Source organism: Nicotiana attenuata, unplaced genomic scaffold (assembly GCF_001879085.1).
Source record: "Nicotiana attenuata strain UT unplaced genomic scaffold, NIATTr2, whole genome shotgun sequence".
Lineage (NCBI taxonomy): Eukaryota > Viridiplantae > Streptophyta > Magnoliopsida > Solanales > Solanaceae > Nicotiana > Nicotiana attenuata.
In genome coordinates, this window is record NW_017670544.1 from 245770 (window position 1) to 260859 (window position 15090).

Genomic DNA, 15090 nt, shown 5'->3' on the forward strand with positions numbered 1-15090 from the left:
GGAAGAACTGTTGATTTAATAAAATGGGAGCGGGTGGTACGCCTACCACGAGGTTTAATGAAATGGGAGCGGGTGGTACGCCTACCACGAGATTTAGTGAAATGGGAGCGGGTGGTACGCCTACCACGAGATATAATAAAATGGGAGCGGGTGGTACGCCTACCACGAGATTTAATAAAATGGGAGCGGGTGGTACGCCTACCACGAGATTTAATGAAATGGGAGCGGGTGGTACGCCTACCACGAGATATAATGAAATGGGATCGGGTTGCACTCCTGCAACAAGATGTGAAAAGGAAGTGAAATCTGCCTTTGTTTTCCTTATTCTTGCTAGTGGTTGGATTCTGATTCCCTTATGGTTCTCTTGATATTCTGTTTTACCTGTTATTCCCCGAAGCATGTTTCCCCTTCCCATCCTTACTTTCTTATACCTGCTTTACTTTCCGCTGTACATTATATAACTGCACAGGTTTATTTGATAGTCTGGTCCTAGCCTCGTCACTACTTCGCCGAGGTTAGGCTAGGCACTTACCAGCACATGGGGTCGGTTGTGCTGATACTACACTCTGTGCTCCTTTGCACAGACCCAGGTCCCGGACAACAGCAGTAGCTTGGGAGCCAGCCTTCAGTTCACTAAGACACCGAGGTAGCCTTGCAGGCGTCCGCAGGCCCGGCGTCTCCTCTATTTTTATTTATGATCTGTTATCTCTTATATTCGTGACAGACAGTGTTACTTTCTTTCAAACGGTTGTATGTAGTAACTCTTAGTAGTCCGTGAATGTTGCGACACCAGTTCTGGGTAGAAGCACATGTGGATTTTTTTTCCTTATTATTTGGTTTATATCGTTTAAGTCTTCCGCTAAATTACAAATTCCGCTGTTGTTTAATTATTTATTCCCTGTTAATTAAATTGGTAAAAATGGATTTTAATCAAAAGCGTTTATGGATTCTAGATGTGTGGCTTGCCTAGCTTCTACGAGTAGGCGCCATCACGACCCCCGAGGGTGGAAAATCCGGGTCGTGATAATATATAAGCTATATATTATATAAGGAAATATATATCTAATATATATATATATATATATATATATATATATATATATAAGACACTATATATATATCTAATACATATAAACTATATGTACATATAGTATATATAATATACATAAGCTATATATTATAGAAGGCAATATATATATCTAATACACACATATATATATATATAGTTTACAAGAAATTGCCTTAGACAAAAAAAATTCAAAAAAAAGATAGCCCGGAACGAAAAAGCCCGTTAGGCCCGTGGGCCCGACCCATTTAGCCCGGAACCATGTGGGCTTAGGCCCACAGTAGGCCGGTTCCACACATTTGGACCGTTTGGCCCGGGACCGCCAAAGACCAGCCCGCCAAAGCCCGGGACTGTTTGGCCCGTTTAGGCCCGGGCCCGGCCCAGAATACAGCCTTAAGTGTCGATGTCGACCCCTCATCATTACTTCTTTGAGGTTAGGCTAGATACTTATTGGATACGTGTTGATTTACCTGCTCATACTACACTTATGTACTAATTGTGTAAGTACTGAGACAGGTACATTTGGTGGTCACACATGAGCGTAGGCGCAGCTGCTGACGAGACTTTGTGGTGAACTGCATTCCATGTCACGGAGTCTCCGTCCTAGTCATTTACTATATTCTGTCTACTTTTTATTTCAGAAAGATGTTGTAGTAGTGTTGTATATATTCTAGTAGATGCTCATGCACTTGTGACGCTGAATTTTAGGGATTTAGATTATTGTTCTTTGTTGTATTTTATTTTATGATATTAGAATTTATATTTCGGAACGTTTGAACATTTAATATATATCAGTACTTTTCTATAAAAACAAAGAAAAATCGATTATTCATTTCACCACTTGTTATAAAATGTGTTATGACCTGCTGATTATCGTGTTGCTCAATTTATGCCTTGTCTAACGATAGTATTGGATGCCATCACGGTCTATGGTGCAATTTAGATCGTCACAATAACAATTACTATGTTTGGTAAGCAGCATCAATAATATTTACATTAAGTTATGCGGAAGTCTAGTATTATTTGATATTCAATAGCATGTGAACTAAGAAAAACAGCAAAGCAGTGATTAACCTATTTAAAGGAAAAAAATGTCCTTGACTTATTCATGTATTTCCTTTTTATATTTTGAATATCGTTAGTCAAAATTTTTGTTCCACCACTGATAATATCATTTGCATATTTCTCTCGAAGTGGCAAAATATGGAACTTATGAAGTTTAGGAATTGAATACATTGAATATGCTTATCAATCTTGAAAATACTATGTTAGATTAGTTAGTGTTTGATGGGAGTATTTGAGAAAAGGTTGATTTATCCCTGGTTGGAAAAAGAAAGAAAGGGAGAGGTGTCATAAAAGCACTTCTTTGTCTTATATGGTTTGAATATTTTTGAGGATGTTTTGGAGGAAAATTGAAATTTGACTATATTATTAAGTAAAAATAGCACGGTCTAGCCAGTTTTCGGACTGGTCATTCAAAAATAGCCAGCGTTTACGAAGTCAATAAAAAATAGCCACTATTTTGCTGCAACAGAGACCGGTCCAGCATAATATACTGGAGTTCGGTGCACCTGTGTATGAACTTCCAGCATATTATGCTGGAACTCCAACACAAGGAAAGTTCCAGCATAATATACTGGAGATTTGAGCACTTGTGTATGAACTTCCAGCATATTATACTGGACCGGTATACTTTGCTGGAACTCCAGTATATTATGCTGGAGTTCTAATGTACTTATGCTGGAACTCCATCATATTATGCTGGAGTTCCAGTATACTTATCCTGGAACTCCAGTATAATATGCTGGAGTTCAAGTATACTTATGCTGGAACTCCAGCATAATATACTGGCGTATTTTTCGGGTATTGAGCAGTGTTTTCGCTCAGATTTATCTTTACATGAAAAGTGGCTAAATTTCAATTATTTTTGAAGCTGGGCTATTTTTGAACGACCACTTGTAAATTTGGTTATTTTTGAATTTCTCCCTATTATTAATAGTCAAGATTGGGCACTTGGGGAATTGGGCGTTGGACCATTTAAGTAGCCCGAAGTTAATATTTTAGTCACCTATTATTTTATTACTAAATTAAAAATATTTTTTAATTAAATTTTAGAAAACGCTTTTAACAGTTTTCTTTTAAATTCAAAAAGGTGAATATTGGTTTTGAAAGGTGCTTGTTGGCTAGGGGTGTGCATTCGAATCGGTTTATCGATAAATCGAATCGATTATTTGTTATCGAAATCGAAATCGAAAAAATCGAAACCTTATTGAAACGATAACGATAAGCATATGTACAAATCGATAATCGATAAGTAATTATCGATAAGGGTCAAAATCGAATCGATAAATCGAATGCACACCCCAATTGTTGGCAAAGGTTGAGTCTGTTAATTCTAACAGACACCTAAAAAGGTTTATAAATACCCCGATTCCTCTCCAAAACGAAAATCATCAAGAAAAAATGATAGTTTTCTATCTACTTCTCTTTCTGCTACCTACATTCACAAAGTTTATTCTAGTGGAAATTCGAGTTAATTGTTGATACTCAAATTTCAGAGGCTTTATAGAATTCTGAAGGAATTCTGCCATAATCCCTGGAGCAACAATATTGGGTTGGCTTAAATTCCTTAAGACAGTGACCATACTATCAAGGCCTAATTATTTAGTCTCATATTCTGCTTCTTCTTTTTTTTCTAACATACTACAGTTACAGCAACTACTACAGTGATTTCACATCTCTTTTTTTAATAAATAATGGCGATGTATACAATTTAAATCCAATAACCGGTACCACAACTATTACCTATTATCTTCCACTAATAGAGGGATCTATGTTCACCAAAATTCTGAACAGACACTCATTGTACATCTCTTACCAACTAAGAAAAAAGATACATATTACACATCTCTTGTTTAAGCGTTTTGAATATTTTCTTTTTGACACTTTATATTAAGTGCTAAAATTGGTGTAAAGTCAATATTAGTTCAATTCTACCGTGGAAGGCACTTCCCCTGCCCATCTCTTGTCTGGACCCCTCAGTGCCTGTATTTATTTTAAGAGGAAAAAAATAAAGGGATTTTTTTTCATTTCTATACACTATTTGAAACTTTATTATCCTTAATATTCATATTTAGTTAATTATCCGGCATGTACGAGTTTTGTTTACAAAATATATACAATCCACTTTAAAAGGCTCCCAAATTCATTATTTGTGCCTTCAATCAGGAGATTTAGTTACACCTCTTTTTTTTTTTTTCTCCTCTCTCCCCGTTCTCTCCAGATCTTCCATTATTTTAAACTATTTCACTGATAAAATACTCACATTATTTTCGACGATGATGGGTTTTGAAGGCCAATGCATGTAACTGTTTTTCTTTGTTTTATTGGTTGAATTTATTTTGATTTTGGATTGTTGGTTGTTTGAGCGACAATGGTGAATAGGATGTGTGTGTGTACTGCCCCATGGTTTCAATCCCTAGTAATTCTTTCCTCATTCCCACAGGACAAGTCAATAATTAGGAATGAATGGAAGAACAGTGTAAAGGATAAGATCCAATGGAGTCCCGTAGTTAGAGAATCACATATAGCTTCGTGCTTTTAGCAAGTGACGAAAAATCAAAGAAACATATAACAAATATAAGAAAAATAGAGAAGAAAATTTCCACGGAACCTCAAGTTATAATAATAGAAAATTGTAATATGCATCACATCTATTGCAGTGAAAAAAGTTCTCATGGCCACCAACTCTGAGCAAAAGATATAATTCTGATTAGAACACTTCCAAGCAGCAAAGTATTAGTATCAGATAAAGTTACCAATGCACGGAGATATATTGTAGTATTTATCTACAACTTTCACACGTTATTTATACCCAGTTAAATACAACTACAATAACATACAACTTCAACACAAATTTTATACAAAATTTAGATAATATTTTTTATCTGATTTATACATAATAAAAACAAATTTCATACGACTAATTATATTATACAACTTATCTACAACTTTTTTTCAACTTATCTACAATTTTCATACATTATTTTACTCAATTATATACAACTACAATATCATACAACTTAAATATAATTTTTATACAATATTGTTCAACTTTCATAAAATATTATTTATATATATATATATATATATATATATATATATATATATATATATATATAAACAACATAATATAATTTTACTACAATTTCGTAAATATAATGGATATCATGTCGTCGTCGTCGTCGTCGTCTTCTTCTTCTTCTTCTTCTTCTTCTTCTTCTTCTGAAATTTAGTCAAAATCAAGTCTAATCTTCACCAAAACACCCTCAAAATTGAGATATAAACTCCAAACCATATTCCCAATTATTTGCAACAACACCCAATCCAAACAAATAATAATTTTTGAAAACCCAAATTCGAATTTAAAGCTTTTTAATGGCTGTCAATGGTGGAATTGCTGTTCTCTTTTCCTTTGCTTTACATTACTGAAATTAGGAATTGAGAGATAGAGAGAGACGTAGAGAGAATTCCCAATTCTTTGCAACAACACCCAATTCAAACAAATAATGTTTTATGAAAACCCAAGTTCGAATTCAAAACTTCAAAACTTTTTAATGGTTGTCAATGGTGGAATCGTGGTGAGTGCAAGATGCGTGGGAGAGGGGGTGGGATGTGGAGAGAGAAACGTGGGGGAGTGGAAGATACGGTAAAGTTGTTTTAGGACACTAATTATTATCATTAATTCCCTTAAAATGTACATAAATGGTAATTGGGTATATAAAATGTAATTAAAGTAAAACTTGACTAAGGAGGGTAATAAAGTTTCCTGAAAAATCCGAAAAATAATGTGAAGCTCATCTTTTTATTTCGTTCTTTTCAGTATATTCCACTTTCTTCATTTTGGAATGTTAAAAATTATTTGACATTATTTTATCAATAATTCTTCTCATGTATAAGCTGCAAAAATTTTAAACATTCAAATTTATTTATCTATTTAAACTTTTGATGTGATTATTTTTGTACAAAATTAAATCTTTAACAATTGTACTTTGTTGTGTTTATCTAAATACAAGTAATAAATACATCCAATTGATACCTTAAACTTCATTTTCACCCAAACATTGACATATAAAATGAAACGGAGAGAATACCTTTTTTTTAACAAATAAAAGAAAGTAGAAGAAGTAGACCATAAATACAAATTTCGAGCTAGAAAACCAGAACAGGAGTTGAAAATAGAGAGAAGGGAAGGGAATATCAACAGATGATTTATATCAAAAATCCTTCATAGTGTGGCATTTGCTGCAACACCAATTACACCCAAAACTAGATTCAAAGTACTGAGTTCAAAATTCTACCTGATTTAACACTAAAAACAAGCATATTGTCTCTGCGCCTACATATTGCTCTTTCCAATACTGGACTAGCGCTCCAATGCAACCTCATCAAAGTTCCAGTCTCTCACTATATCCCTCCTCACGGCACGGCTCCTGACGAGCCGTGGGGGACCTGTCATGCCATTACTCTGATCAGTTGGTTGAGGGGTTACTTTAGATGTTGTGATGCCACCGTTTGCATTGGGGTGGCTAAGCGTTATCTTCTTGATCAAGCAATTGGCAATCGCGGAACATCTCCCATCGTTGTCGGAACTTGAAACAGAGTAACTTCTGAAGGAATGTGATGGGCTTTCAACACTATGGCATACCAAACATGCCAGACTCATATTTCACTTGGTGCACAATCTCTTTTGCTGCGCAGTACATTCAAAGAAAATAAGGTTCTATTAGATGCCACTGCAAAGGAACCTATTAAAAGTGAGTATGTAATAATGTGCTCGGGATGCAAATAATCAAAATGGAAGTTTAGAAACCTCAGATCAATTTATGTGCATGTCATGATTGCCGGTAGAGATCCCAAAAGTTTTGGTGACATGCAACAATTTCAACCTTTGCAAATGCAATACACCATGTTCACATTTTCATCAATTATAGATTATTACAGCCATCCTACGCCAAAAACAAAGAAGAAAAAATACATATTTGGCTTCCCCACACACACAGGCTCACAAAATATAAACATACTGAGAAAATTCATGAAAGTAAGTGTTCTCTTCTAATAAGAATCCACTAGTACGATATTTTTACAGTACCAAATTGACTTGAAATCATATACGGTCCAGATTTCATACAGAAAACTGGAGAAATAAAACTAGACATACGACTGTAGAGTAGTGTAAAAATTGTTGTGCATTCATGGCTGTATTATGCAATTAGATGTTGCAGGGTTATTTATGTTCCCATAGAGTTTAAAATTAACTGCTCAATCTTCTGGCCAGTAGTCAGTAGACCACTACCCTTGTAAAGTTGTGAATGACCTTAATTCTAAGTCGTGGGATCATAACTTATCAGACTGCAGATCCTAGAGGATCTCAGATGAGCTGAAGGTGAGAGTTGAATGCACCTAGAAACCTTTTAAGCCAAAGCCAAGATCTACAGTGAAGAAAAATCCTGCGCCCAGGGAGGCTAAAGTGGGAACTAAGAAAGGGAGAAACATGTTATATTACTGCAAAATTAAGATCTTTGGTAAGCTCCTTTTAGCAAGATTATTGGTTTCCAATAATATTTCTTGATCACCTATTCTTGCTCAAATAGGGCCCTCAGTTTCTCGCAAGCACCTCAAAGATGCATTTAGTTGTTTTACATGAGACTCAAAATCGGGACAATTAGGGTTAATGCAACTTAGTCATTCTTAACTTGACGACTACAATTATTTTGCTTGACTAAAATTATTTTGTTTTCATATGTTTTTCCTTTCTATCATTCTTTAATAGGGTTCTTCAATGATTAGTTGCCAACTCCAAGGCCAACCAGTCATTTTACCAGCAATTTTAGCTTGACCATCTTAATATAGAGCATGAAAACTTCTTTTGGATAAGTTTAAAGAATATTTGTATCTTCAATCAAGAACCGAAACCCAGGTGAATGAGCCTCAAGGCAGCGCTAAGGAGCTCCAGCTACCAGTGACCCCAGCTAATTTTCTAGAGCACGAAAACTTTCGTTTCCCATCATATTGTATGTAACTAATATCTAGAGACAGCAAAATGTGACGCCAAATAATTTTCTTTTCCTTTTTCCTGATGAAGTGTCAAGCAAATAATTTGTAGTCATCAACTCAAGCGATACCTATAATATGATACAGGCACACTCATTTTTTCGATAAAGAAACTGGAGTAGAAGGCCCACCAAAATGCATCCTAATGGAAAACTATCAGAATGTCAGATGGGCTCTAGATACGTAACAGTGACACATTTTAAATTATACTTTCATTTTACAAATTACTGTGTATTTCATAATTGTCTAAGTGCAGCTTAGTCGCTATAAGCATATGAAAACATAGTCAAGCAAAATAATTGTAGTCGTCAAGTTAAGAGATACTTATAATATGACACAGGCACACTCATACAACCATTGATAAATAAAACTGGAATAAGAGGCCCACTAATGCATCCTAACGAGGAAAAGGAATAAAACTATAAACGTGTCTGAGACGTTCTAGATGCGTAACAGTGATACATTTACAACATTAACCTTAATTTAAAATGATAATGTCATATAATGAACTACTTTGTGTATTTCAATATTGTACATGGAAAAGTGCAGCTTAGTATTATGGGTATATGAAATTATTTCTTATTATTGCCTCATGCAATAGTCAAGTCATGTAACGTCTTCCAAATTAGGTATTTACGGTCAAAGATTATTCTACTCCTTTTCCTTACTAGAAAAAGGTGCTACAATCAGGGACAGCCAGGGCTATCAATAATAAGCGAATGTGAAAAGTTACATAAGGTGCCTTTCTATTCTTTAGATAAATAAGAATCTCAAAAGTTATCCTGCTTCAAAACTCACCAAAAGAGAAGTGTGAAATCAATAGATAACTCAAAAAGATGCTACCAACTATACAAAAAACCGTCAAATACATGTTACTTCCTTCATAACCGTCAAACCACTTCTTCTTGAACGATATATGTACTTAGTTTAAAACGCCAAAACAATATGTTCTTGAGTCTATGATTTGATCACATTGTAAAAGCTTGACAAGTTCGCCCAACTCCTATTTGTAGAATTATGATATAATGCTAACTTTCTAGTTCAGCTTACCGTTTCTAGTATCAGTGTCCAGGATCATCAAGATGAAGAGTTGGCTTTGGGTACTTGCAAAATCAATATCCTAATCATTAGCCCTTTCAATATCGAATCTCAAGTTCCATTGAGTGGTGACTGATTTCAATCTCCAACCAACTGAATACAACAAATGGCTTCATAAATATAATACTTAGGGGTCGTTTGGTACATGGGATAAGAATAATAATCCCGGGTTTAAGGTTTGAGATTGACTTTATCCCATGTTTGGTTTGGGGTATTAGCTAATCCCGGGATAACTTTTACACTAAAATGGAGGGATTAGTTATCCCATATAGAAGGTGGAATAATTAATCCCATGGGATATCCCACCTTTGTACGAAAAAGACCCTTTAGTATTCTAATAAAAAAGGAAGAAGACTGAAACCAAACAGACAAAGATGAAACATGCAACTCAATCTAAATCAAACGAATCTGGCCACTTGTGCATATGATTGTGTAATGTTAAGTGTAGAAAGTCATAATAGCATATTATCAGTAATAAAGAACCTAATCCTAGACCATTTACTATTGGAAACTTCTAGCTATATACTCCTTACTATCAATCACCTGAGATCCCATTATAATTGAACTTGTCTTGTCAATAGTTTTGACTTGAACCATCGTCCTTTTATCGCTCTACTTATATGGTAAGACCCTACCCTTCCGGTCCGGGGTAGGGATAAGGTCTGCGTACACTCTACCCTCCCCAGACCCCACTAGTGGGATTTGGGATTTTACTGGGTATGTTGTTGTTGTTGTTGTTATATGGTAAGACCCTCTAAAGTAGATTATCAATTCTTAGTCCACTCAATCTTGCAAACAGTAGGCTCTTAGATAAAGCAGAGAAAGACTCTCTACAGTGGCATCCAAATAATTCACCATATGCATACTATACATGACTAAGCACTCCATGGAACATGACATGCTGCATATTGTTCTCCTTCGGTATCTGATTACAGCGTCCGGCTTACTAAATAAACTGAAGTTACTAGATAAAAGGGATAAACCGAAAAGAGATATAATTCTGAATTTATTAACGTCCCCTTCTTAAAAAATTGAATAAATAAAACTTTAGCAGTTAAATCAGCACCTGGTTGATGAAGGAAAAGTAAAGAATTCGCTTCAGTAAAAAGCAATTCTCATCTCAATTACACTCTCATAAACCTCCTACAACATAGAAATCCTTGCCTGTTACAACGTACTGCATTTTCAAGTCATCACTCAACAATCCCATGTTCGCGCAAGGCAAAAGCAACTACGCCTAGAAATTAAGGCAAAGCTTCATCTGAATCAGAACACAAGACTGCTAGAATGCAGCATCGATGTACTAACACCTCAGGGTACAATGAGCACGGTGGTAGATAAAATCAAGATCCTAGTGCCACCCCCACCCCACCCAGGAAACTCAAATTAAAACTGAAAAAAGAAAAAAGTGAGCAGTATCAGTTCATTTTATGGCAAAACAAAATTCTCTAGGAACCACATCTGAGAAACAGAGAACAACCACATTGATTTAGGATAACCGAGAAATCTCGGAGGGCTTAGTGGCACAGAGTTCGACCCGCCCATCTACCCTTCTCCACTTGTATACCCGTGATATGGACCTCATTGAATACCTTATTATGAACTCAAGATTCACTTTGACAAAGAAAATAGGCATACAATAGAGCATCAAGTGTACCTCTACAATAAAGGGAATTTTGTCAGTGCAAATACACAGGAGAAGCACAATATCAAGAACACCAATGAACCCAAGAAACAAACACTAAGAGAAATTTATAGCACAAATTGAATCCACAAAGAAATGACACCATAATTTCAGCTTGTATCACAAATAGTGCAGTAATAAAGAAGAAATAATTGAAGTGAAGGGAAATACGAAAGGAAACTATTGAGATCTGAGAAACAAACCTTAGTATGTGAGTCGCAATGTGAAATAACGATTAGTGAGGAATGTAAGTGGGGGTATTATCTTATGGGCAGTTATCTGTTTGTGTCGTTAAAGTCGGGAGAAGACTTCACTCACTCTTGTAAATTCCTGAAATTAATGCTTTCGATTCATTCATCTATACGGTACACTACTCCCATGAGTCTTAAGAGCATGTTTGGCTAAGGTGCTAAAAGTTTCTTTTTTTTTCCCCTCAAAAGGGTATTTTCTCTAAAATTTAAGGGGTTTGGCCAAGACGAAGACTTTTCGCCACTAGCAGAGCTAGAAAATTCTAGCTTTTTTCAAGAACCAAAAGTAGAAACTTAATTTATTCAAGACAAAATTATTCTCACCGTAAATTTATATTTTCCAAATTATCCATACTAATTTGAGTTTGTTCTTTCATTTTCGTTTCTAAATTTTTACCATTCTTTTAAAATTAAAGAAATCATATACATGAATCATATTGTAACTTTCCAAAATTTTTAATGGTTTTTCTTGTTTTAAATTTTTTTCTTTGTGTAATGTCTTATAACTTTCCAAATTACTTCTTCTTTTTCACACTAAAGCAAATTATCTACATTCTTCTTTGGATTATCAATTCTCTTCGTACAAATAATTATTTATAATTTCTTCTATTATAGGCTATTAATTTTTGAATTTTTAAAACACTTATCAAATCTAATTTGTGAAAATTATCTACAAATAGGTAATAAATTTATAATTGCATCGCATAATCTATATATTATTAAATGAAGAAGAAAAAGCCTCCACATTAATCTAAGTGGCAGTCTCACAATAAGCCACTTGGTAATTTAGGACAAAGTTAGTTAGGTTAGGTAATAATTAGATTTTTTTTTTTTGAATTTAAATTTAAAAAAAAAGTTAAATTATGCACTATGTGTTGTTAATAATTAGTTACTCCTTTTGAATTTAATTTAAACATATTTAACTACTTTATTACGAAAATAACATTTTTTATAATATTTAAAATTATTTTATTTTACGCTCATGCCATCTTTCAAGTTTGAGACTCGGAATCATCTTGTTACAGCTACCATGGCTTTACATAATTTCATCCGACGACATTCTTCTAGCGATAAATAATTCAACTATTATGCTAATGAAGACATTAATGCAGAGATTGAGGAAGGAGATGTGCCTTCTAGTAATCCTTTTGAAATGCAAGACAAGTCTTCTATTAATATGTTGAGAAATGTTATCATGTGTAAGTGGCTTTACTTATTATTTCATGGTGAATTATCAATATATAGTAGTTTGTTGAATAAACTTCTAATTCGTACTGAATGATTTTTTTTGATTATTGAAATCATAATGTAAATAATAAGTAATTATACTAGATAATATTATATGCGTTGGTATAACTATATGTGTTATATTGATTTAAATCTTTAATATGTATGTTTACTTTATGTTTTATATTTTAATTAAATAAAATAAAAAATAATAAAAATCTCTTATGATAAATATTTAAGTTCATTTTTCTCTTTAAAATAATTATAAGACCTTGGTACTATCCTTTTTGGTAATTTGACACTCAAAAGTACTTTTTAAAATGATTGGCCAAACACAATTTATTTATCAAATGTTGCAAAGGTACTTCTTAAATGAATTGGCCAAGCACATTCTGTTTTTTTTTCAAAGTACATTTGGATAAAACACTTCTGAAAAAATTATTTTTCAAAGTAAGCAGTTTTTGGCAGTTTGGCCAAATAGGCTACAAATTATGTGAGTGAGTATAACGACCCAGCCGGTCGTTTTGAGTGTATTAGCCTCGATCCCCTATTTATTGCTTCCTTTATTTCATTCTGTGGTTAAGTGACTTGCCGGGGTATTTGGTTTTGGTTTCGAATGAGTTTCGGAGTGAAATGGGACACGTGGTCCCTAGTTGGAAGGTTAAGCCGTAGAAGTTGATCGTAGTTTGACTTATGTGAAGACAACCCCATAATGGAGTTTTGATGGTTCCAATAGCTCTGTATGGTGCTTTTGGTCTTAGAAGCACGTCCAGATATTGAATTGGAGGCCCGTGGGTCGTTTCGGCGTGATTTGGCGAATGTTGGAAATTGGAGGAATTTGGGATGTTTGACCGGGAGTTGACTTTGTTGATATCGAGGTCGGATCCCGATTTCGAAATTTGAATAGGTCCGTTATGTCATTTATGACTTGTGTGCAAAGTTTGGTGTCAATTAGAGTTTTTTGGTATGAATCCGCATCGGTTTCGAAATTTGGAAGTTCATAAGTTCTTAGGCTTGAATCAGTGCACAATTCGTGATTTTAGCATTGTTAGATGTGATCTTAGGCATCGTACGGGTCCGTTTTGTATTTTGGAACTAGTTGGTATACTCTGACGGGGTCTCGAGAGCCCCGGGTGTAATTCAGATTGATTTCAAATCATTTTTGGATTTAATGTTCTGCTGAAGCAGGGTTGTTCAGGTGTCATCACCTACGGAGGGATTGACCACAGGTGCAGGCTCGCAAAAGCGAGCTGGGGAGTGCAGGTGCGACCATGGCCTAACCCAGCTGGGTTCGCAGGTGCGAGAAGTGGACCGCATCTGCGGGTCCGCAGGTGCGGAAATGTGATCACAGATGCAGAAGAGGGGCGGCTGGTCGTCCTTCATAGATGCGGAGAAATACTTCGCAGGAGCGAACAATGGTCCGCAGAAGTGAAATTATGGGACTTAAGTGTTTTCCGCACCTATGATGGTTTTTTCGCAGGTGCAGCATCGCAAAAGCGACCCATAGGCCGCATAAGCGGAAGTTGCTGGGCAGAAAGGGAAATTTCGAGGGTTTTGCTTCATTTGTCATTTTTTGGGATTTTGGGAGCTCGGTTTGAGGCGAATATTTTAGGAATTTTCAGATGAATCGTTGGGGTAAGGACTCTTGACTCGTTTTTGATTAATTCCCACGAATCTACTGTTAATTACATCTTTTAATTAGTATTTTGGAGTTTAGAATTGGAAAAAAATGGAGGAAACTTCTTCGGCCGTATTTTGAGAATTTGAGCGAGATTTTGGTATCGGATTTGTGTAATTTTTGTATAGTTAGACTCGATATCGAATGTGGGTTTGAATTTTATGATTTTGGTTGGGTTCCAAGACGCGGTCCGGTTGACTTTTTGGATCGATTTTCCAATACCTTACTAAGATCATAATTTCATTATTTAAATTTATTTTCTATAGTTATATTTATAATATGTAATTATTTTGGCAAGATTCAAGCCGTTCAGAGTCGAAAAATCAAGGGAAAGACCTTCTAATTGATTGAGTTAGCGTGATTTGAGGTAAGTGACTTGTCCAACCTTGTATGAGGGAAATTTCCCTTAGGACTTGGTACTGTTGCGATAATTTTTCATATGTGAAGGCCGTGTAAGCAAGGTGACGAGTGCGGGCTACATGTTGAAATTTTGGTTTTGCTACGTAGTTTCCTTTTCATGTCTTAATTGAGTTACTTTAGCATGTTATAGTCACCATATTTAGTCTAATTTCACATGTCTACTTCTGTTTTCTCTTATTTACAACTTGTACTACATGATTAGTTGAATTACTTGCTTTCTTAATTATGTATTCATTACCCTCTTTCTCCTTTCTTTGTGTCGAACCTTTTATATAAGTTTTTTTTTTCCTATAGATACAAAATTAGAATAATGTTTACCTAGTTTAGCTAAGGTTTCCTGTTTACGAAAAGTAATTAGAACTTTTTATAAAACATATATAATCCGGTCAAAAGTAATACAACTTCTTGTCGTATAGAATTTGATCAAACAGATACAACTTACTACACTTTTCGTACAATACTTACATACAAATTTATGTTAGTTGTGTATATCTTATATGTCGTTTTGTACCTCAATATACAAAATATACACAATTTATTTATGCCTCCCTTTTCG

The 15090-nt window shown here is 34.8% G+C and overlaps 1 protein-coding gene across 4 annotated transcripts; it reads right to left on the reverse strand.

The window, feature by feature from the left end:
* Positions 1-6278: 6278 nt before the first annotated feature.
* Positions 6279-11386, reverse strand: LOC109240768. 4 transcript variants are annotated; one of them, XM_019407447.1, is made up of 2 exons: positions 11165-11386; positions 6279-6818 (listed from the first exon to the last, which is right to left on the reverse strand). In XM_019407447.1, the coding sequence occupies exon 2, from the start codon at positions 6789-6791 to the stop codon at positions 6492-6494; it is 300 nt and encodes a 99-aa protein (XP_019262992.1). In that variant the 5' UTR covers positions 6792-6818; positions 11165-11386; the 3' UTR covers positions 6279-6491. The 4 variants fall into 4 exon arrangements, with proteins under 4 accessions (XP_019262992.1, XP_019262994.1, XP_019262995.1 ...); XM_019407449.1 differs by lacking the exon at positions 11165-11386 and adding an exon at positions 10935-11086; XM_019407450.1 differs by lacking the exon at positions 11165-11386 and adding an exon at positions 9230-9378.
* Positions 11387-15090: the final 3704 nt, after the last annotated feature.